At 43.2% G+C, this 23,841-nt stretch overlaps 2 protein-coding genes and 1 long non-coding RNA gene across 6 annotated transcripts; 1 reads left to right on the top strand and 2 right to left on the bottom strand.

Moving 5' to 3' along the window:
* Nucleotides 1-1,081: 1,081 nt before the first annotated feature.
* LOC145343848 (uncharacterized) lies at nucleotides 1,082-18,347 on the top strand. Of its 3 annotated transcripts, none has more exons than XR_013886810.1 (3): nucleotides 1,082-1,168; nucleotides 11,781-11,883; nucleotides 17,743-18,347. It is a non-coding gene; the product is annotated as an uncharacterized LOC145343848 (long non-coding RNA). The 3 variants fall into 3 exon arrangements; XR_013886809.1 differs by lacking the exon at nucleotides 1,082-1,168 and adding an exon at nucleotides 6,364-6,859; XR_013886811.1 differs by lacking the exon at nucleotides 1,082-1,168 and adding an exon at nucleotides 8,768-8,860.
* On the bottom strand, nucleotides 3,897-6,262 carry myod1 (myogenic differentiation 1). Its single transcript, XM_080190281.1, has 3 exons — nucleotides 5,616-6,262; nucleotides 5,119-5,194; nucleotides 3,897-4,594 (listed from the first exon to the last, which is right to left on the bottom strand). Exons 1-3 carry the CDS (start codon nucleotides 6,123-6,125, stop codon nucleotides 4,353-4,355), a joined length of 828 nt encoding a protein of 275 aa, XP_080046407.1. The 5' UTR covers nucleotides 6,126-6,262; the 3' UTR covers nucleotides 3,897-4,352.
* Nucleotides 9,168-20,702, bottom strand: LOC145343847 (ferritin light chain). Of its 2 annotated transcripts, none has more exons than XM_080190284.1 (3): nucleotides 20,318-20,702; nucleotides 13,066-13,212; nucleotides 9,168-11,338 (listed from the first exon to the last, which is right to left on the bottom strand). In XM_080190284.1, the coding sequence occupies exons 1-3, from the start codon at nucleotides 20,483-20,485 to the stop codon at nucleotides 11,039-11,041; spliced, it is 615 nt and encodes a 204-aa protein (XP_080046410.1). In that variant the 5' UTR covers nucleotides 20,486-20,702; the 3' UTR covers nucleotides 9,168-11,038. The 2 variants fall into 2 exon arrangements, with proteins under 2 accessions (XP_080046410.1, XP_080046409.1); XM_080190283.1 differs by having other exon boundaries at nucleotides 13,060-13,212; nucleotides 20,318-20,701.
* Nucleotides 20,703-23,841: the final 3,139 nt, after the last annotated feature.

The following is a 23,841-nucleotide window of genomic DNA, read 5'->3' as shown; positions in this document are numbered from 1 at the left end:
CATTTGATCAAGGAGCCCTAGAAAAACTGAATAAATGAGAACCAGAAGGAAATTTGTTTTCTGGTGGTTGGAATCATACCTAGCACAAAGTTGTTTGAGATCAATCATCTCAGCCCTAGGACATTACTGCAGGAGTTCCTCTGAATTCTGTGCCCAATCATCTTCAAATGCTTCATTAGTGACCTTTTCTCCTTTATAAGATCTGAAGTAGGGGTTGTGGATGATTGTGTAATGTTCAGCGCTATTCATGACCCCTCAGATACTGAAGCAATTCATGTCCGCATGCAATAAGACCATGACAATATCTCGGGTTGCGTTGATAAGTGCAATTAACATTCATGCCATGCAACCGCCAGGCAATGATCGTCTCTAATAGGACAGAATCCAACCTTTAACATTCATTCTCTTCACCACCGACGCACAGTGGTAGCAGTGTATACCACAGCATCAATATATGTATCTTTCATATTATATATATGTTGAGATTTCATGATTGATTCCTGAGAAAATAAATAACGGTCTCAGGTGCTGAATTTCTCAACATCATTTATATCACATTGCATTATCAACTAAGTTGCATTGTAATTATATAATCTATCCCAAATTTTAAAAGAAAGCCCGTTATAATTTTTGAGGTAAAACTACAATATGGTACAATGTATACAGATAATTGTCTATCCCTCTGGGTTTTTTTGTATATAGTTAAATGTTTATTCCAAATAATTAGGTATATATGGTTACGTATATGTCCCTGTTCATTCGATGTAAAATGTTCTTTTTTTTTAATTAATGAAATCAAACCAGTGCGAGGATGAGAATTATTTCAACCTTACGAGTACTTCAAAAACAAGATTGGTACATATGTACTAGTGAGAAGTGCTGCACAGTGAGATCATAAGATAAACATCCCATGTGATATTCTATCTGCAAAATACAACCATGTGATTGAAAGCGTGTCATTCAATGTTTTGCAATACATTAAGAGAAATTATGTGCTCTGGTGCCAGCTCCTGAGCAAAACGTGTGTGAATAATATAAGCACCCCCTGGTGGCTGACTTGAATAAAGGCTCTGTCAGTCTTGTTGAGAGAAATGGATGTTGACTTTGCAAGGACTTTTCCCGATTTCCCGCCCGAAAACCTGCTTAAACAACCACTTCCTCCATTTAGGTAGGACCTACCTTGCACTTCTGCTAAAGTTATGTTGGGTGATGGAAAAACAGTGGAAGTTAACCCTAGATTCAATTCCCGATCTCTGTCGAACTGCTTGACCTCAACTCAAGGTAATGGTTGTGACAGCAGAGAAAATGATTCTTCGTTCTCTCGATCTTTTACGGGAACCGGAAACGTCTTTAAACGTTTCACAAATTCTAGAACTCGGCAGATAATAGCTGAAGCGCTGTGTACATGTCTGCTCGAAATGTTATATTTAAAAAATTAATACATTGTATACAACATGTTATTATGTACTAAAGTTCAGACACTGGAGAGTGTGCAAAAACATAATTTTATCGGGATAATCCAAGTAGTGTGAGGTTAATCCTGTCAGGAAAGGGTGAACGGGCTGAAATGAGAAAACTGAGGGTTGACCCAGTGAAAGTTTTAAAAGTATAAAATATATTTCGTAGAGTAGACGCAGAGAGTGAGTTCCCAATAGTTGGAAAGAGCAAAACTAAATGCCGTTAATATAAGCTAAGAAAGTCAGAAATCGACCACAGAATACCGAGGAAAACTCTGCACTGATTGAGTGGCGGGAGTGTGGATGTGGCGGCTAAAATGAGGCTAATATCTTGATGCATGAAAGGGAAAATTGGATAAGCCGGCGGGGAAGGGAGGGAGCGGGGGAAAGGGGCGGCAGAGTAGAGGGCTATGATGAGAGAGTTAGATGACAAGAGGATGGGAGGACGTCCCAAATGAGCTCTAACGGCAACATAGATTGCTGGACTGCCTGGCCCAGATCTGTTCTGCATAGTACTCCACATAATGTAACACTTCTTTCGAATGACCTCTTGAACGGTTGCAGCAGTGGGTAGTGAAGCTGGAACCTGCCTCAGCAAACAGGCAGCAGATTGAGAAGGAAAGGAGTTGTTGGAATAAGCTTTTCGACCAAATGTAGTCGGGGGCATCTTACCTGTTCCAGTATTAATAAATGATCGACGCGTGTAATATTTAAAAACGAGCGTTGTACCATCTCACCCGCGAAATTACTTGAATCAATTTTGCAAACGGGGAGGTTTTGCGCAGAATCAAGAAATGCAATGTGTTCAAAGTGTTTGCGGTCTGAGTGACATCTTTACACACGGCTGTGGGACCGAGTGGAGTTAAATAACGCTGAATGAAGATTGGGATAAAGATCCCTCCCCCGCCCCCCACCCCTGCCATTCCCTTATGCTGAGCTTTGATCTCTGGCTATTTCTGTTGGCCTGCGGCTAATGTCATTCACAGAAGGCCTAAAGTCTCCGCGGGTTAAGTTATCAAATTATTCACTTTTGTTTAAAAACTGTATTAAAAATGACACGTACAAAGTCCCCAAGCCGTTGTAACCCCCAGTCCATCCTCTAATAACACAATTATGAAAGTAGTCGTTACAAGAACGACTTAAATCAGCATTAAATCCGTTCCTCGGGATTGTTTGCGAATTTGAATGAAGGTTGCTCACCCGCGCTCAATGTCCTCTGTTTTCAACTACATTTTAATTTAGCTAAAACACGCTTTTTGGGGAGAGGGGAGGGGGCTAATAACCTGTGGCTTTTATTCGGACACTTGGCTTGTTCGCCTGCCTCTCTGGTCTTGTAATATTGATGAGGATGAATTAAGTTGGAGCCCCGCGGTTTGCAGTGTGCCATTATTTTGGGATCCTTAGCAATGTTTTGGAGATCACGTTGCGCCAATCTATCCATTCTGCTTTGAAAGGCACATTTCAGCGACCTTGGACTTGATGAATTCCTGCTGCTAAGCCGGGCCTCTGGAGCTTGGGGTTTTTTTTAAAGGTGTGGGGGACTTCAGGCTGAAGGCTTTAGTTTTACATGTCCGACCGATTGTGAGCGGTAGATGAGATTAAGACAGTTCGAGAGCGATACCATGCTTATTTGTTGTTAATTTCAGAGTGTTCGGAATAGGAACATGGGACTTAAGCCGAGTTTTATTTTAACATCGCTTTATTTCTTTTTCATTATAAAACGAATTCAGTGCGCATATCGACAGGACGTCTGACAGCCACCAAAGTGTTTTATTGAAATGTAAGGTTGCCGACAAATTTGAGACTGGGACAACTGATGTGTTTTAGATTGTGTTCACAAAATTATTGCGGTGCAGAAGGAGGCCATTTGGCCCATCGTGTCTGCACCGGCTCTCCAAATGAACGTTATGGCTCAGTGTAATCCCCCTACCTTTTCCCCGCGCCCCTGCGCATTGTTTCTATTCAAATAATCATCCAATGTCCGCTTGAATGTCTCTGTTGAACCTGCCTCCACCACAATTCCAGGCAGTGCATTCCAAAGCGAGCCACTGGCGGTGTAAAAAAAAGTTTTGACTTGAAAGTTAAATAGGGACTAGGACACCAGGAAAATTCCATTGGATTTTATCCACTGAAAACAAGGCAAGAAATTATAATATCAGCCGGCACCGCCGACAGTGCAGCACTCTCCCTCAGTGACAGGCCAGTCGCAATTAGAAGCTCTGATGGGGGATGGTGGAGGCCAACTCAAAATGCTCTCAATCTGAGGCACAGTCATACAATGTGCCAAACACTCCTCTGAATCAAACCTCTGCTTCTTTCTATGTGACTTAAACACAGTTAAATTTCTCACTGCTACAAGTCACTGGCAGGAGTACTAGAATTAGTGCAGAAAAGGGAACACTTTTTTTTATAAATACCTTTTTATTTCGTATTTCTTGAAACAGTCTTGGCATTCACACAGATAATATATATAAATATATAAATTTAGTTTGGCACATCAAACCAAGCATTTCTATAAACAAGCGACATTAAATATTTCAATGGTTGGCAAAAGGCAACTCTTATTTACATGTATACACAAAGCTTTACAAAAAGTGGTCCACGTTGTGTTTTGTATATTTTGATTTTTTTTTCTTGGGATGCATTTCAAGAAGGAAAAAAAGGAAAAAAAGAAACACGTTTTTGTTCCTAAATGCAGACAAGTATTAAACGTGTGATCGATTAGATTTTAGTACATGTGGTTGGAGGTTCTCAGTCTGTTCTTGGACGACTTGCACCCTCCCCCCCTTTTTTTTCTGGTTAGGAAACATTCTCTCCAGTGCCGCCTTCTCTAGAGCCGGGTTCAATCCTCACCGTCGATTTACAGAGCCGGGGCCGGCGGCTGTCTTCGGCCCTCTATAACACCTGATAGATGGGGTTGTCAGTGGGAATCTCGGTGCGGGTCCCACTGTCGGGCGATGGCATCATTCCTGTGGGGTCGTTCAAAGTGGCCCCTTCCCGGGGAGATGTGGGGCTTCCCATCGTGCCACCGGGGACTATCATCACCGGACAGGTCGGACGATCCGTGCAAATCCTTTCGACGATGTTGGAGAGACAGTCCAGGCTTGAAATGACGGAACTTTTGCCCGTTCTCGAATCTAAAACATATGACAGTGAGATGGTCAAGAACTCGACTGAACGGAGCCCACGAGCCATAGAGCTATAGAAACAGCAAATCATTTCGTAACTACCGAATCGAATGCAACTTCCTAACAGAGGGAATAAAGATAAAATCTTGACACTGGGCAACATTATTCCTGCTTCATATTGGAGGGCAAAAAATATAAATGCAGTATGGGAGGTATCTCTGAAAACCAAATAATCTTTCATGGTTTCCCTCCACACCACTTGTCAGATGTGTCAAATTGAGAGCGTTTTGCTCCCCCCCCCTGTCCCCCGCCCCACCATCACCACTAAATGTAACGTTCTCAAACACGATTCCATACACAGGATTTACACTGAACATTTGGCTGGGAATTGGTCAGCGGATGGTTAATACAGCTTCTTTCTCAGGGTGGGATCCCGCTGCGTCTCATTTCTTTGATTTATTTTGTTGTTGTTTTGTTCCCCTCACCCAGCCACCCACCCACCCACCCACCCACACACAATCACACTAACTCACCGTTTGGCGTTTCCGAGAAGTAGGTGTTGTCGAGGTGACCGCGTCTCCTGCTGCACGTGGGTCCACTGTAATCCAACTGCAGAAACAAAACACAAGGAAAAGCAGACAAGGGTCAGTCACAGTGTACCCTGAACTGATGTGTCCAGCGTCTCGTGTGATGTCCGGCAGCTGATAGGTTTAAAACGGTTCGTATGAGATGGGAATTAAACCGTATTCTTGCATCTGGTTTTTAAAGTACAGACAAAACAGTCTGGAAATCTGCCAGTAAACATTCCTTAGATACAAGGAGTGTTAATGTTTATATTTTTACTTTGGTGGCGTCTATTCACAATAAATCGTGGCAAACAAAACCTTGAAAACACTTTTAGTCGTCAGAGATCAATTGTTCAAATGTTAAAGAAGGAATTGAGTTAACACTTTGCCCTTCATTGACCCTATCCCATTCAATATTGATATTGTGGACGTATCTGTCCAGATATCCTAGAGACATTTCTTACCATTCCATCTGAGCAATTGGATCGCGGGCTGGAGGCATCTGAGTCCACACTATATTGATCCATAACTGAGAAGTAGTTCTCGTCCTGCTCTCTCAGGAGGGCTTGCAGGCTCTCGATGTACCTGATGGCATTTCTCAGAATCTCCACTTTGGGCAGCCTCTGGTTGGGGTTGGTGGACGTGCACCGCTTGAGCGTCTCAAATGCCTCGTTCACTTTGCTGAGGCGCCTCCTCTCCCTCATGGTGGCCGCTTTCCTGCGGTCGGCGTTGGTCGTTTTCCTCTTGCAAGCCTTGCAAGCCCAGAGCAAGCAACGACCGGCTTGGTGGTGCCCACTCGGGGCTCGAATGTGCTCGTCCTCGGACGGCCCCTGGTCGGGTTTGAGGAGCCCGACGTGGACTAACCTGGGGTCTAAGTCCTCGAAAAAGTGGATGTCCGAAGTGGAGAAGCAGGGATCATCGTAGAAGTCATCGGCAGAGGAGAAAGAGCACAAGGAGGTGTCCGTTATCTCCATGATGGGAGCGAGGCGATCTGGGATCTTAATAAACTTCTCTTTAAAAGGATCTGTCTGTCCCCCTTTATTTTCTCGTTTCCTCTTTGATAGTGTTTTGATTGTGTTGCCTTTGGCTGTGTCTCTCGTACCGGTCGGTACCTGTGCTCAGTGCAGTGAAAGTTTTGCCCTATTTATTCCCAACTCTGGGGGTTGTGGAGCTGAATCCTCGAACGCCCCAAATCTCCCATTAACCAATCAGATAGCCGTGGCGGGCGGCTGCCTTATTCAGGGTCCGGGGCTTCCACCTTCCCCATTGGCCCTGGCTCCCTGTGGCTGGGTCACTCAGCCAGTCTGCTTAGTGTTAAACCATTCAACATAAAGCCCCCTCTACAAAAAAAACTTTCCTACTTCTCCTCCTGCCAGGATGACAAGTGCAATTTCCCTGAGCGTTTATTAAAAACAACTTATGTTAACCACTTGCGTGCATCCGTTGATTTTATTTAATGTTTCGAGAGGTTAAACTCTAACATTGTTCCATTTCTATTTTAAACATCGCCGGCATCGCTTTGCTCATTTTTTTTAAAAAATACGTTTTTTCGCATGTTCCCGTTAAAAGACGCGAACGAAATGAGCAGTGTCAAAGAGTCCCGGAACTCGGCGTTGTTTCAACATCACTAACACTTTCAAACGAACTCAATTAAACAGGGCAACTGCTGTGCAGTCCGTTTCTTCGATGTGAACTGGTGGATGGAGAGGTAAATTATTTTGTGGTTACACGGCCCGTATCTCACGAAGCAATTGCGTTTGCTGCAAGTGGAATTCCATATTTAAAGGATTCTACTCAGTCAAATAGACTGAGAAAATAATATTCTAAATTAATGATTCAACAGTCTATTTGACTGAGTAGAATCATTAATTTAGAATATTATTTATTAAAAAAATCTTTTAATCTTGCGGAACGAGAGATTATCGGATTATTAAATTAAATGTAGGTGTTTACATTTTAATTCTAAAATCAGACGCAGTGTGAAGACTAGAGAGCTGTGTTTTCCACTTATCTGAAGAATTTGAGATGCTTTTGAACGTTGATATCCAATTTATAACCAGATAAACAGAAGAGTGAAAAAAAGGGTGATTTTGCACTTTTAAAAAATCTCTGTAGCGGAAGGCATGAGGATAGAGTGACATCCTCGGGGTCTGATTCAAAGAGGTATATGAAAAGCAGAATGCCGCCTTCCAGAAGCGGTGCCTTCAATCCAAGTGGAGAAATCATTACACCCGCCTCCCCATCACCTCCCATGTCCCAATCCCAGGTGCAGGATATAAGCTGACAGGTTGCTTGCCGGGCCGCTTTTCCGTTATGTGTAGCAATGTGAAGCCCTTTCCTCGGGACCCTCTGCCGCCAGCAACACTGGAGATGTTGGGTAAATCCGGTAGATGGAGTTAACTGTCCAATTACTGATCTGTCCATAATCACAGTCCAGCACCGCCCACCAATAAAAGCAGGCTTGTGCACTCCGCTTGGAATCCCCATAAGGTTTTCCCCCACACTAACGTGAGTGAATAACTATCACCCACTCTCGGAGGGCTAGCTTTTAGTGACTGGCTGAAATGTAAATGCCACGCGCTGTCCTAATGAAACAGTATTTTATTTCTTTGGTAAATGAAGACATGCCTTGTCTTCTGTTCATATAGGGTTGTGTGTCCGAATCCATTTCCCTCTGTTGCTCTGTCGGTGTTTACATGATGCTGTGTGCTCGGGTGTACCACTCGCGTTGCCCTTATCCACTGTGTGGAGGAATCGAGTGAGATCCTTGATCTCGTTTTACCATGAATCCAATTCTGCTTTTAGTAACTGGCTGCTTTGTGCGGATCTGTTACTCCTTTTCACACTTTGTGGGATTTTATCTGAAGATGCACATATTTGCGTCTTCAATGAATGACACTCCCCAAACTTGGTAACTGATGTGGAAGAGTGAGCTAGTACAGAAGTCGCCAGCTGTTTAGAACTCGGCAGCGGTGACAGGGCAACAGTACAGAGGAACGTCCCATGCATCCCCACATCACCTCCAAATCCGCTGACTCCAATGCTCTCCTAGATTACTTTCCGGGTTATCCAAAAACCCTCTCCCCATATCTTTCCCTAGTTCCATCCCCAACCCCTCATATTTTAATCTTCCCCTTTTAATGCACTCACGACATCTCCAGTGTGTAACCTTCTTCAACCCAGTCTCTCTGGCCCTCTCCCTTCACCGGCCGTTAGTGGCGCCCAGATCTCACTCTCCAAAGTTCCTCCACCTCCAACTTCTAGCTGGAGATTTCGCCTTTTTCCTTCCGATTGTCGGTCACTTCTAACCCCTCCTTCGGTCTGGGGACCAATTTCCTTGGCGTCCGTGTGTAGGACGTTTCTCTAATATATAAGGATTGTCATTATCACGCGAGCCTGGCAATGGAACAATACCCGACAATGTCAGGCATACAGCGACACTGGGACAGTCTGCCAGGGCTCCCACTGAATAAAGAGGAATGTTTGCGAATTCCCACTTGTCTGCCTGACACTTTGTGGGATTGTTTTTCTCCCCATGGCTAACTCCGGTATCTTTAATTGTACCTTCCCAAAAGCCCGGGAAAGAACTTCGACTTCCCAAGATAATGGAGCAATTATCCTCCCGTGTTCACTGTCTCCCCGTCAGAAGTCACCATTCAACCGGCCAACTCAAATTGGCACTGCCAGTTAGAACCTCCTGCAGCTACAGGTATTTAGTGGGACTTGCGCAGCACGTTTGAGAGATAGGTGCAGTAACTTGGGAACAGCCGGGGCTGCGAGTTGGAATTGTAACTGTGGCGGCAACTCTACACAACTTGTCTTCAATTATTAATTTTTCGCCAATAATGTGAATAGTGTATTTTTAAGGGTTATATTGATTCTGTCAATGACTGAGGTAGACAACGATAGAATGTTTATGAAAACATTCTGCGATATGAATTTAAATCCATTAAAGATGAGCAACGTGAATGCGCGGCACCTGCTGATTTTAGGACATAAATTAAACGAGGCACGGATTTTCTCAGAGTCTTTATTTGATTCTGGGCACAAAAAAGTATAAGGTATCTCAACCATTGTAAAACAGGGAGATGAATTCCACCGACATAAACGAAACCCACCCAGAACAACCCTAGAAACACAATTCATCTCGTTGCGGGCACATGGCGATTGGAGAGAGGCAGTTTGTGAGCCAGTTCCACAATACAGTTTACCGAACCAATTGTAAACCCCTCCTCCGATGGAGTGTTAAGCGAGACTTTTAAAAAGGAGCTGTATGAAAAATATTTAGAAAATAGCTTTCAAAAAACTCTGTTTTCAGAAAATATATACTGCGATAGAATCGTTCGACTTAATAGGTGGAAGAACCGTACTTGAATTTTAGTGCTAACATATTTGTAGTATTGACTGGATGACACTGCAAGGACGCCCGCACTTGTCATTGCTGTTGGTGCCTCTGGGGTGTCAACAGAAGACAAAGGTCCTGCGGGGGGATCTGAAGCGGTACAGGGAAGCTGTTAAAGAGTACATTATCCCCTACTGGAACCTTGCTCGAACCTCCCCCCCTCCACGTCATTTTAAAATCCCTTCCTGGCTTCTGGAGGGGGAGGCGAATGAGGAAGAGAAAATGAAAGGCTGTAGATGTCATCAAAGTTCTTCACTACACGCATTAAAAAACTATTGTACCTTAATCCCCTGAGTTGGTACAAATCGAGAACTAGTTTATAGCGTAAAACCGAGTATCACCGCCATATCCCTTAGCTATATAAAATGATTTCATTCCTTCCCTAGTAAGCTACCCCACCTGATTGTGACACACAGACCCCACCTGCAGAGTGTGTTTAACACTGTTTTTTACCTGTAAGATCCCCGCTCTGAGCCGAAATGTAATTACTGCAATGGAACAGTTCAAAGCAATGCAGTCCAGCTATATACACTGCTATACCCAGCTCAAGAGCAGTTAGCAAACTCGTTTATCAAAGGTGCGGCCGTAGCATTTAACACATCTCGATTGTCAAGTTGTCCTAATCTAAAATGACAAAAATAAAAAGCTCGACTTTTGAATTAAGTGGAAACATAACGTTTTCCAGATACAGTAGGAAGCGACATAAATGCAGTGAGAGGTTGGCCCACGCGGAGGATATATACTGGATACATCAAACATACAGGCTGACAACTGCTGGTCCCTTCCAGAGACTACACGCAACCAAAGCTTGTAGATAATACAGACTTTGTAACTGTCTTGGTTTTGTAATTGTGTGCAGTTGCAGGAATCTGGAAGTAAAGACCAATCTCTGATGGTGCGGTTTCATTGGGATTACCCACATTGCATCTGCGGAGAAAGAGGCGTCCCTTTCCTGAAGAGAATCTCTTTAGTGATCGTCCCGTGTGAGGATATGGGCCATTATCGAGGATAAGATTAATTGAAGGAAGATAACATTAACTGATGTACTTGGGTAAAAAGGGATAGGGGCATATTTGAAACAAAATCCTGTTCTCGTCTCTAGTCATTCTTTATAATTAAATCTAAAAATAGTAACTTGGAGACTTTGTACCTAAATACTTTGAGTGGGTCTCTATCCTGATAGCTGTCTGTGATAATACACTTCTACCAAAAGTGTGGATTACCTGGGGCCCCAATGTAGCGTGCAGAATTTACTGGGAACAACCTTTAATCTCCGTGATTTATCAATGTTCACATTTAAAAATCAAATCTTAAGGAACCTTAGAAATCTTAAGAAAATCTTAGAAAACGCTATAAAATGTTTGTTTTAAATCATTAGCTTAGAAGAAGGGGGAATCTCTCTAAAGGCGTGAGCTGGATGCAATGCAGATAGAAAAGTTGTGATCTTTGGCATTTTATGGGACGTAAGAAAAACGGTAACCGTTTTCAGGCAGGTGACTTCTGCAACTCTTCCTGCAGCCGGTCAATGAGGTATTCACCAAAGCTAACTTGCCCTTCATCTGTACAACCCAGCCGGTTAGCGTTGGTGATCAGGTCGCCAGCTACTTTGATCTGTTGGATTTTGGGGATGAGTAGACGTTTCCGGATGAAGCTGGTGGTATGAGGGTCCGTGCAGCTCTTGCCCAGCGCACAGAGTTCTTCTAAGAAGGTGGCCACCGTTTTCCACTGCTGGATTGTCTGATCCAGCGCTTGGCGAATATTCTGCACCGACTCGGTCCCGGGTTTCTGCAAGGAAACAGGAAAAAACAGAAACAAAGTCGTGTAAAGGAGATTAATTTGGATGCGTGGGATCTTCCCGCTGGCCCGTCCTAATTTCAGCAAAGTCAAGGAAGCCTACTTCTTGGAGTTTTCTGAGGCAGACCATCGGTACAATCCCAAGGCGATGTTAACATTGCAATAATTTTAACACTCCAATATATTACCGAGGGAGTGCAGAACTGTCGCATTTAGTACACAAAGGCAGTTTTCCCAAAGTACTTTAGGTTGTGGACAATATTCATTAATGGAATTATTGCTCACTCCTAATTGCTCTTGAACGGAGTGACCTGCATTGCTGTGGATCCAGTGTCATGTATAGGCCAGATCAGGATTTCCTTCCCTATTAGTGAACCAGATGGGGTTTTTTATGACAACGGTTTCACACGCATCATTATCCATTTAATTTCAGCTTTTTGTGGATTCAAATTTCACCAATGGGATTCAAACCCAAGTCCCCAAAGCATTATCTGGAATCTCCAACCTTTCCTCAGAAGATAACTGGCCCATTCCAGGTATTAGTCTAGTAAACCTTTTCTGAACTGCTTCTAATGCATTTACATCCTTCCTCAAATAAGGAGAAATACTGCAAACGGTTCTCCAGATGTGATCTCACCAATGTTTTGTATAATTGTCATTTTTTTGACATCCTTTGAACCTTTTGGACCACTGTTTGCAACTCAGTATTAATAAATAGCCGGGTAAAATAACTATTGTAGTTTCTCTTTACATGTTGAAGTTTTTGTGCTTTAATCAAACTTATGGTTGCTTGTACTTTAAAAAAAGTCATCAACTTCTAGGATATTATGTACATAATATATAATATACAATATTATATATATAACTTCTCAGAATTGAATAAGACAGCAATTTCAGATGGGATATGGAACCACAAAATCATTCTCTTCCTTTCCCTTGCCTTATTTTTGTCATTTATTTTTGTATTTGATCAAATGGCCAGCAAACAGGTCTTGAATCTTCCTCCCACTAATTCACTGACATGATAACGTAAGAGTGAAAAACAATTCATTGCTCTATGTACTCAAGGAAAAAAATACATCTAATACTGGTTGATGACTTAGAACAAGTGAAGGACCACAATCTGACCATAGCTAATGGTTTTTTTTATGAATGACCTCAGATTCACTGCTTGTTCTTTGTAGCATACCATTTATAGAATCACAGAACACCATTCGGTCCATCGAATCTACACCAACCACAATCTCACCCAAACTCTATCCCCATAACCCCATGTGTTATCCTAGCTAGTCCCCCGACTCTAAGAGGCAATTTAGCATGGCCAATCCGCCTAACCCGCATATCTTTGAACTGTGGGAGGAAACCGGAGCACCCGGAGGAAACCCACGCAAACACGGGGAAAACGTGCAAATTCCACCAGACAGCGACCCAAGCAGGGAATCGAACCCGGATCCCTGGCGCTGTGAGGCAGCAGTGTTAACCACTGTGCCACCCTTATTCCAAGATTACTAAAGATTCTTCAGCTATACAGAGTATTGAACTGGGTGACACTGTGATAATCGAATGTATCAGAAAAGTTATATTCCATGTTGTGCAATCTATATCGGTTCTGGCCGCTTTGGGAGGACTGCATTCTTCTTTACGTGAGCTGCCATAGTACCGGCAGATCTACATGACCGGCCAGCTCGCCTATATGCTGGCCGAACACTTACCAATACCTTAATGTCCTTGGCGCAGTAGTGACCCCCTCGCTCCTTCTGGTACTCCAGTAAGATCTCGGCGTTCTGCTCCTCCTCTTCCGCTGCTTGCCGGAAATAGCCAGAAACTCTGGGCAAAGCCACATCGTTTTGTTCGAAGATCTCCGCCTGGCAATGAAGGAGAAAACAACAAAGAGTGAGCGGCGGTCACCAGACAAGTCAACTGACCACCAGCTAGAGGCCAAGTCTGGACTCCAGCTGTGGCGCCATTATTTCACCGACAGTGATTTTATAATATTGACAGACCCAAAGTACATAGAAAATAGAAACTTCTGGGGATCAATCAGCTGCTAATAAAGAAAGACTTGCATTTATGTAGCACCTTTCACGACCATTGGACGTCTCGAAGCGTCTTACAGCCGATGAGATGTTTTTTGAAGTGTATCATTGTTATGATATACTAAATACCAAATATAAATATTGGAAAATACAAAAAGCTTAGCTCCAAAAACAAAAATACACAATTCTAAACGACTTGTTTTTCCTATTAGTTTCTTGGAGCTTATGAATACGGATTCGCCAGTGGAGTTTAGGAGTGAGGACTGTGTGAGTCTTGTCCTTTCATATGCCACAGCCGGAGGAAGGGATAATCTCAGCACTGACCTAGATCCAGTGGCTTGACGGATGATTCACTTATAGGAGTGGTAACAGTTCTGCCTCTCTACAGCAGAGCCGAGAATCCAGTGGCAATTGTTGCTGTTTTTTTTTCACCCCATACACTGTTATGATGAATTAAAAACTGAAAGGCAGTTGAGGCGGAAATTTTTACCTTTTTACCTTGTTCACTTCGGGCGGATTTAAACTTGTCCTTAACGCCTACGTAAGGTATTTCATACTATAGGGCATTTCAAATTCTGATGGCGTTGCCCCATGACTAACTTAAGAGTACATAAACGGACAGCACTTGAGAAGGAGAGTGTTAACAATGTGTTTGGGTGCAGCATGTGATTATTGTGTGATTCACTCCCAGAGTGAAAGCTTTTGGAGAATTCAAAATTACACCGTGGCTAAAGTTTGAATATCTGAAGTGACTCCGACGGGCAGGGAGCTGTGCAGAAATGAACAGAATTGTAAATATCGCCACTGTCTGAAGCATGCAGGACGAGGGGAAATTATCATCTAATCTCTTCAGATCCTGAAGGACATGAGCGAAAAGAGGGACCAACAGCCCAGAAATAGTTTGCACCCTCACCTACTCAGTCATAGCCAGAGCACTGTTGCCTCCGCGATGCCCAAATAATCTATTCTTGGTCCATTCACTGTTGGAAATGGCCATGAACAGACACTGAATTAGGTTGTGCAAATGTCATCTGTCATTTATCTGCCTACGTGTGGATGTTCTTCAAGCCCAAGTATATGGTAATGTGGGCTGCATTAATTTTATAAATACTGTCTAATGATTAGTGAACAGCTCCACTCCTGACCCTATGATGGAGAGGCCCCAGATGAAATCGCGGAAGCGGTTTGGGTTCAGGACACTTCCTGAAGAAGTGGTATTTTGGGCTGCAATATTGGGTTTTCAACAACCATACAATTTTCTTGGGTTAACTATGACACTAGCCACTAGAGGCACATTGATCTCAATTTTGCCTTGGTGTGATATTCAATTAAGTGCTACCTCAATGGCTTCCCCTCTGGCATTCAGCTCCTCTGTACACACCTGAATCAATGCTATGATGAGGTTTTGTTTCCTGGCAGAATGCAAAGTGACCATCAGTCAGCATGTTCTTCATGACTAGATGTCACCTGGTCATCCCATTCATGGCTGCTTTCATTACTTTGCTGCTGATTGGGTGGAGGTTGATAGAGCAGAAATAAGTTGATTTGATTTGTATTTTTGGGATGATCTAAATGATTTTCTATTTAGTCAGGCAGATGCCTGTGTTACAGGTACCTGAGAAAGCATTTGGTTCTGTTGTCTTGCCATTTGGATGCTTCCTTTGTGGATATATTTGAACTTTGGGCTTAGAGTGATATACACCTTATACATTCATTTTTGAAACTATATATCACAAACATTCTGTCCTCCATGAAAAGAAAAATGTCACAGTGGATCTGCTAGGTACAAAGAAAAAGGGAATTCTTGTATTTATATAGCAATGTATGACATGCACAACAATTATTTTGAATGTGGTAATTGTTATATAGGCTGGTGCAGGAGCTATTTTGTACAAGGCCTAAGAAATACTAATGAAGCAAAAGACCTGTAATCTGTTTCTAGTGGTGCTAATTGAGGGACAAGTATTATCCAAAAGAAATCTGTTCTCTTTGACCTCTACCCTGGGATCACTTATCCTTCTCCAAACCCCCAGAACAGCCAGACAGGACCTTGGTTTAACACTGTGTTGAAAGAATGAAACTTCTAATAATATTAACAGCATAAATTAGACCTCACTATGTAGACATTATCCCAAATTATAATGCAGGGATTGAAATAAAGAAAAGAACAATGAATTAAAAGCTTAGTTGAAAAGATGGGTCTTCAGATGGTCAAAAGTGGAAGGGATTTAGGGTATCAGGGCTGAGATGCTGGTACAAAGGAAAGTGTAATAAGTCTTCAGAGGCAAAAGTCCCTTCACCAAAATCCCTCTATTCACAATTCCAACACCAGTGCACAGAGTGCTATCAGTCAGCAGTCTACCTTCAGAAGCATCAGACGAACTAAGACTCCCACTTAAATACAAGGAAAAGGATCCCTGATTGGCTCATCAACTGACTCCTTAACTAGGGAGTTCATATTCCAATAGGACAATCTCAATGGCCTGATTGAAGTCATCCCAGAAAGAAAGGCTGATTAAAATATCAGTCAAAAAATAGATCAATGCAACAAGAAATACATGGCTGAAGGAGGTTTCAGAGATCAGGTGAAGAAAAGATTGAAGACTTATCTCTAAACATTTAGGGCACTGGAAGCAGTATGTGCAAGCAAAGGCTGAGGTAAAAACTGGGTCAAAATGCAAGATGGAATACAGGACTTCCCCAGTCTCTATAGCCATCCTGACCATATCCTTCTTACTCCCAACTCTAGCTCCAACCTCACACTTTAAGCAAAGCAAATTACTGCAGATGCTGGAATCTGAAACAAAAACAGAAAATGCTGGATAACCGCAGCAGGTCTGACAGAATCTTTGGAGAGAATAGCACTAAGGTTTCAAGTCTGGATGACCCTTCATCAGCTCTGCCGAAGCGTTATCCAAACTTGAAACCTTAGTGCTATTCTCTCTCCACAGATGCTGTCAGACCTGGTGAGATTATCCAGCATTTTCTGTTTTTGTCTCACAATACTTTAGTTTGCTTCCCATCTCCAACCCTTCCCTCATCAAACTCAGTATTTCCAAAAGCCCTAATGTTTTGACTCCCGGCCTATTTAATATGACCATTCATTTATCTATACTGCCTTGACTCAACCACACTGGTCACAACTCCTCCTTTCTGGACCTCTGCATATGTTCAAATTGATGGTCTATTTCGCTTTGTGTTCAGTTCCATCTTGAGTTGAATTTCAGATTTTTCATTCGGCCTGTCCAGATTGCTAACATCCACCTCTGAAATGTCTGTTCTCATCCTATCAAGTCCTCATTTCTGTTAAACTGCTCATCCCTGTTTTACTATTTTCTGACTCAACTTTTCTAATAACTTCCTGAATAGGCCTCAGAACTTTTATTCTTCTTAAACTCCGACTCATCCAATAATTCTACTGCTTGACTCCTATCCCAGCTGAAGTTCCTTTCACCAGCAGGTCCTGTGCTTGATAAGCCCCACTGGCTCTCATTCTTAAATGCATTAATTTCAAAATCCTCCCCGTGCCTACACATCCCTCTGTATACTTGCTGTTCCGTCAGCCCTACCTCATTGTTTGTTTCCTCTACTCTTTGACTCTGGTCTAAGCTGTTTCCCCCTCCAGACACATTATATCAGTGGAGTACTTCTTTTCATCACCATGTTTTCGCCTCCAGCTTGTCTCTTTCCCTCCTTCAAATTCACCTTAAAACCCACCTTTAAGGGCAGCACAGTGGCACAGTGGTTAACTCCAGAGACCTGGCTTGAGTTACTGTCTGTGTGGGGTTTGCACATTCTCCCCGTGTCTGCTTGGGTTTTCTCCGGGTGCTCTAGTTTTCTCCCACAGTCCAAAGATGTATGGATTAGGTGGATTGGCTATGTTAAATTGCCCCTTAGTGTCAGGAGGACTAGCTAGAGCAAATGCATGGGGTTATGGGGATAGGGCTTGGGTGGGATTGTGGTTGATGCTGACTTGATGGGTCGAATGGTCTCCTTCTGCATTGTAGGATTCTGTAATTCCACGAGTCCTTTTGGCAGCATATCACTTCTCCAATTTCTCTCCGATTCCTGCTTAGCTCTGACTCCCAACTATCAAGAAATGTGAGTTTCTTCTGTGTTTGACACTGTTACATTAATGTTGTAACAGTGGAAATCTGTCAGTCATGGTAACGATACAGTTTGTCAGATCTTCTGTAGAGCCTCAGCAATATAGAGTGCTACTTTTTAGTTCACTATTGACGTAGTGATATTGAGATAACCAATTGTAGTGACGTACAGAGCAAAGGTCTTTGTGGAAAACTATCAATAATTCTTGATATCCATTCCTAATCTTGCTCTAACCTTCCTCCCATTCTGAAGGTCCTAATGCTTGCTACGGTGCAGTTTGATGGCCTTAACAGCATTCCAATACCTGCCCAAGTCGCTATTCTTCATTTTGTTGAACAAAGGACGGTCCACATACTACTTAATTAGCACAATCTCACTTCAGACATACAAGAGAAGCTTTCAGCTAGAACACCAAGATAACGATCTGAAGTGGGGTAAATGGCCCTTCTCTCACAAGTGCTCAACTAGAATGCTACAACTGATACACAGCACAGAACAACAACTTGTATTTATATCGTGCCTTTAATGTATTAAAAAATCCAGAGCACTTCACAGGGCATAATAAATCAAAACATTAGACACCAAGCTACTAATGGAGATATTAGCACAGGTGACCAAAAGTTTGGTCAAAGAGGCTTTAGGCATGTTGTAAAGGAGAAAGAAAGGTCTTCTCCTATGTATGGTTTGATACTGAAATATCCATTGTGTTTATCAACTAGGAAATATTAGGACCATATATGTATATATAACACGTAAGCTTTAAATGCATAAATGTATGGATGTAGGTATACATGAAATAGTCATTGTTTTTTAAACTAATTACTGTATGATTTTATGTTACACTGGAAGAGACAAATTTCCACATGGACAATAAAGTTATATTCTGTTCAAACTTAAATGAATATGCACTGATACAACATCAAAAACATACTTCAGTGATTCGTCACACACCACTGGCACCTTATGCTACAGATCTCAAGATGTGCCTGGTCACTTTTTTTCAACTCAATTGCTTCCATCTCCCTATACATTAAAAATAAGCAAACCTTCTCATAACTGAGCACCGTGTGATGAATAAGTCAGTTTAACTTAGATCTGCCAACTAACTATTATCATATGCATCTACCAGCCTCTGGATAATATCTGTAGTCAAACATTAACTTTTGAATCAACTATGATATTTTTCTCCCAAAATTAGTACCTATGTACACACCAGGGAAAATCTTTAAGTACAAGTGGTAATTAATTTCCTAGAACTTGCAGCCTGTGAATGAAGCTGAGATGATTAACGATTTTAAAAGGAAATTGGAATGGACACTTGCAGGGAAACTTTAAAAAAAACTAGCAGGGCTATGGAGATAAAGTAGGAGAATAGGACAGACTGATTGTTCCTCAGACAGTCGACATAGACTCAATGAGCCGAATGGCCTCCTTTTGTGTGTAAATGGCTTTATGATTCACAGAGTTAGACTCTTTATGTTTGACGATTCCTTGATAAACTCCTCCCTTGAGCACAATAATTGCTGGGTGCAGCATATTTTCAAATGAAATTCTGGCCAATCCTGTACTGACAATCCAGAATGCTGCAGAAGATACATTTTTCCAACCACCTCCAATTATTTTCAATTCAGTGCATCTACTGCCCCCAATGAAAGCCTCTCTTTGTTTTCAGCACAGTGATTGAAGTTCAAGTTAAAGTGTATGTTGACCCCAGGGCCTCTTTTGTTGTATTACAATCCAATTCTGAATAAAAGTAATCACAGAACTTAACAAATGAAAAATGCTGGTAACACTTCATCTCATTGAGGTGTGTTTATACTGTAGCCAAGTCTGAGACTGGTCACTCCAGTATACTTTGGAGCCAAGTAGCATCTTTCACATGTGGTTTGCCACCCACCCCCCCCCCCTTTTCCCCCAACCCATCCCCACACAAACATCCTCACACCCTTGACTGTTATTTGAATTTCTTTCACTGCAAGGATGTTTTGAGATGACATGAGAGAGGATCCACTTTCTCTAAAATAATGAATAGTTTTATAGTTTGCAGGAAGCTTAAAAGACCATCCTAGGCACTTTGTAATCCCTGATTTTAGCAGTGAGATTAAATCTCAGGCAGACGTAAAGATTCTCATATCAATTTCCCCTGGAATCAATGCTATTAAAATTGAAGGAAAAATGCTTGCTTGATCTAGAAGCTTAATAAATAAAACTAATTTGGGGAAGGGTTGTTTTACTGCTGAATAGGCATCCTCAAAACTGTGCAGAATACAGCTTTGCTCATTATTTATCCATTTTGGTTTAAAAATGAAATTAGCTTGTTTTCAAAAACTCGCTGAAAAGGTCCACATGTTTTAATTGGCTTTGCAATATAAGTGTTTTGCTTCACTGGGTCAGGTCACTTGAGCACCACCCCCCCCACCCCCGCCCGCCCGCCACAAACTAACATTTATTCCTCGTCCCGGCAGTCCGTTTGTAAAGAACTCTTCCTGCTCATTCTCAGCAGAAACTCCCTCAAACTGCAATTCCGTGCGCCAGGATCCTGTACTGACCAGGTCCCATTGCAGGGCATTGCCCACGGTCTGGCAGGGATGACTCCAGTTACATGGATTAAAACAGCAGTTTAGTACTGAGTAATCAGGCAAAGTCTGGAGGGAGGTAATAAGACACCTCTCCCGACTCTTCTGGATTTTGATAAGGGGAGGCGGATCCGCTACCACCACCGCCCCCCCGCCCCCCGCCCCCCGCCGCCCCCACTTTGCCCAGCTCCATCGCAACCTCTTCGCCTTGTCTTAGGAGCTCAGCCCCAGCACATTTCAAGCCGCCTTACCAGAGCTTGGAAGCGGTAGGAAACCTGGTAGAAGAGGGTGATGAGCCCGCACACCGCCTCCTCCACACTCTCAGGGTAATTCTGCTTCACCCGGGTCCCCGACACCGGCTGATGAAAGGAGCAAATGGGAAGGCAGGTTTTCTGTCGCTTCCACTTCGGCTCTGCCATTTGCACCCAGAGAGAGAGAGAGAGACGGAAATAATAATAAAACAACTAAATGAAAAGAAGAAGTAACAGCAGAGCTGATCACAGGCAGCCGCAGAACGTGTACTTTCCTCTTCCAGTTCAAACCGAGCTTCATCCGGATGACGAGGCCTCAAGGGTCAGGAAGCTTAGAGATCACAAACCTGGCATGAAATAGATTGCGACTGACGGGCAGCTTGTCAGGGAGGGAGGGGATTGCAATTTAAAAGATGATCACACATTTCCCACCACTTGGCAAGCTTGTTGCTTAATCTGCTTAGAGTCATCAATATAACACGTAAGTAGCTGGTCCACTGAACACATCCACAGAGATTGTACAGGACAGCCCTAATCGAAGTGAAAGAAACCTGACTTGACAGATAGAACAAGGCACATCTACAACACCCTTCAGATAACTTTTGCTTAGCAATTGAAACACGAAATGTACCCTCCCTTGATTTCTTGATTTAAAACTACTTTGTCACACTTCTGTGACAATCAGCAGATTCTTGCAGTAAAACTCTAATACTGAGTTGTCAGTAGTGGGCAAAACTCCAGTAACTGTTGGATTTAATCCAAATTTCTACTCTTAAGTTTTTTTTAACCAACTTTTTTCCATTTATCCTCTTTTCCCCCATCCCTCCTTGGGTGCCACTGATTCTCTCAGAGAGCGCTACTATCGAACTAGCCAACTATCACTCGATTCCCCCAGGTAGGTGTTCTCTACCTCTTTGGCGCTGAAAGGGACATGTTAGTTAGATTTGGTCTGTCCCTACCTTACCAGCCAACGAATCATGCACTGCAAGACATGAGCAACAGTGCTGAGAGTAGCTGTGCTAAGGTTGCTCTATGCATTAGTTACATGATGACCATGAACGTGACAGTTGGATGGCAATAAAGCCTTCCAATCACCACCTGGTTACAAAACTTCAAGGACTTAGATCATTTGTTCTCCTAGAAAACCACATCTTCAGGAAAGGTGGGGTAGAGACCGTCATACACACAAGAATTGGCATGCCAATATTGGTCTTCCATCAGCTCCATACAGTCTGGGCCATGAGGCTGCAACTCTACATTACTCTGCCAACCACAAGCAAGACATGGAAGAGAACAGCAAAGGAGTCACAAACCTGGATATCTTTCACCAGCATCATCTATATCGGACCCTGTGCATGACATGGAGAAACAGCACCGCCAGCAAAGAAGTAATACAGAGACTGGTCAGAGCTACCTATAGGATGTTGTGACAGAGATGAGTGAGTCTGGCAAGATGCAAATTGTGCCACCAAGGCATACATCTCACTAGGGTGACTGTAGAATGGACACCTCTAGAGTGACAATAGAGTGGACATGGCCAGAGTGACAGTAGAATGGACACCTCCAGAGTGATAGTAGAATGGACACGGCTACGATAAAAGTAGAATGGACACCTCTAGAGTGACAGTAGAAGGGGCACGGCCAGAGTGCCAGTAGAATGGACACGACAAGAGTGACTATTAAATGGATATGGCCAGAGTGAAGTAGAATTCACGCCTCCAGAGTGACAATTGAATGGACATAGCCAGAGTGACAGTAGAATGAACATCTACAGAGTGACAATAGAATGGACAAAGCCAGAGTAACAGTAGATTGGACATGGCCAGAATGACAGTAGAATGGGCGCCATCAGAGTGATGGTAGAATGGACATGGCCAGAGTGACAGTACAATGAACGCCTCCAGAGTGACAGTAGAATGGATGTCTCCAGAGCGACAGTAGAATGGACATGGCCAGAGCGACAGTAAAATGGATGCCACCAAAGTGACACTAGAATAGACATGACCAGAGTGACAGTAGAATGGACAAAGCCAGAGTGACAGTGGAGTGGACACCTCCAGAGTGATAGTAGAATGGACACGGCCACAGTGACAGTAGAATAGACATGACCAGAGCGACAGTAGAATGGACAAAGCCAGAGTGACAGTAGGATGGACACGGCCACAGTGACAGTAGAATGGACATGTCCAGAGCAACAGTAGAATGGACAAAGCCAGAGTGACAGTAGATTGGACACCTTCAGAGTGATAGTAGGATGGACATGGCCAGAGTGACAGTAGGATGGACACGGCCACAGTGACAGTAGAATGGACAAAGCCAGAGTGACAGTAGATTGGACACCTTCAGAGTGATAGTAGAATGGACATGGCCAGAGTAACAGTAGAATGGACACGGCCACAGTGACAGTAGAATGGACACAGCCACAGTGACAGTAGAATGTACACCTCCAGGGTGATAGTAGAATGGGCATCTCCAAAGTGACAATAGAATAGACATGTCCAGAGTGACAGTAGAATGGACATAGCCAGAGTGATAGTAGAATGGACACGGGCAGAGTGACAGTGGAGTGGACAAGGCCAAGTGACAGTAGAATGAACACCTCCAGATTGACAGTAGAATGGACATGGCCGGAGTGACAATAGAATGAACACCACTAAAAAATGAAGGAGAATCCATCAAAGAAACTCGTGCAATGTTGGTCTGAGAAATCGGATGATCACCTACAGGGCTGCTTGGAGTCAGTGGACTGATAAGTATTTAGAAACTCTGTGACCAGCCTGAATGAGTACACCACTACAGTAACTGACTTCATTAGTAAGTGTGTAGGAGACTGTGTGCAAAGAAGCAAATCCATGTGTTCCCCAACCAGAAACCATGGATGAACAGGGATATCCGCTGCTTGCTGAAGTCTAGGTCTGAGGCGCTTATGTCAGGCATCACTGACCTATACAAGAAAGCCAGATACAATCTAAGGAGATCCATCAAAAATGCCAAAAGACATCACCGGACCAAACTCGTGTCTCAGGCTAGCCACACCAACCCCTGTTGACAATGGCAAGCTCTGCAAGACATAACAGGCTACAAGATGAAGATATGTAAAATCGCCAGCTCCAATGCACCCTTTCCTGATGACCTCAATGCATTCTACATCCGTTTTGAGCAAGAGGTCAGCGAGACCATGCCCTCCACCCTGGAAGCCCTGGATGAATCTGTATCTGGGGTTACCATTGCAGACGTCAGAGCAGCTTTCTTGAAGGTAAACCCACGGAAAGCGACTGGCCTGGTGTGGTACCTGGACGAGCACTCAGATCCCATGTGGATCAATTGGCGGGAGCATTTGCAGACATCTTCAAACTCTCTGTACAACAATCTGAGATCCTTATCTGCTTCAAGAAAATGACTATCATCCCAGTTCCTAAGAAAAACCAAGCGGCGTACCTTAATGACTATTGGATGGTGGCTCTGACATCCATCATTATGGACTGCTTTGAAAGGCATGAATGAATTCCAGTCTCCCAGACTAC

Source organism: Carcharhinus amblyrhynchos, chromosome 6, assembly GCF_965287045.1.
Source record: "Carcharhinus amblyrhynchos chromosome 6, sCarAmb.v2.hapA, whole genome shotgun sequence".
Lineage (NCBI taxonomy): Eukaryota > Metazoa > Chordata > Chondrichthyes > Carcharhiniformes > Carcharhinidae > Carcharhinus > Carcharhinus amblyrhynchos.
The sequence above is the reverse complement of the archived record's forward strand: the minus strand, read 5'-3'. Positions and strand labels throughout refer to the sequence as shown.

Excerpts from the sequence above, each read along its gene's own strand:
- myod1 (XM_080190281.1), bottom strand. The coding sequence starts at position 6,125 with ATGGAGATAACGGACACCTCCTTGTGCTCTTTCTCCTCTGCCGATGAC. Across the intron at positions 5,195-5,615 it reads CCAATTGCTCAGATGGAATG|TTGGATTACAGTGGACCCAC; the intron begins GTAAGAAATGTC and ends TTGTTTCTGCAG. Across the intron at positions 4,595-5,118 it reads CTTCTCGGAAACGCCAAACG|ATTCGAGAACGGGCAAAAGT; the intron begins GTGAGTTAGTGT and ends CATATGTTTTAG.
- LOC145343847 (XM_080190283.1), bottom strand. The coding sequence starts at position 20,485 with ATGGCAGAGCCGAAGTGGAAGCGACAGAAAACCTGCCTTCCCATTTGC. Across the intron at positions 13,213-20,317 it reads CCTACCGCTTCCAAGCTCTG|GCGGAGATCTTCGAACAAAA; the intron begins GTAAGGCGGCTT and ends CTTCATTGCCAG. Across the intron at positions 11,339-13,059 it reads CCAAGGACATTAAGGTATTG|AAACCCGGGACCGAGTCGGT; the intron begins GTAAGTGTTCGG and ends GTTTCCTTGCAG.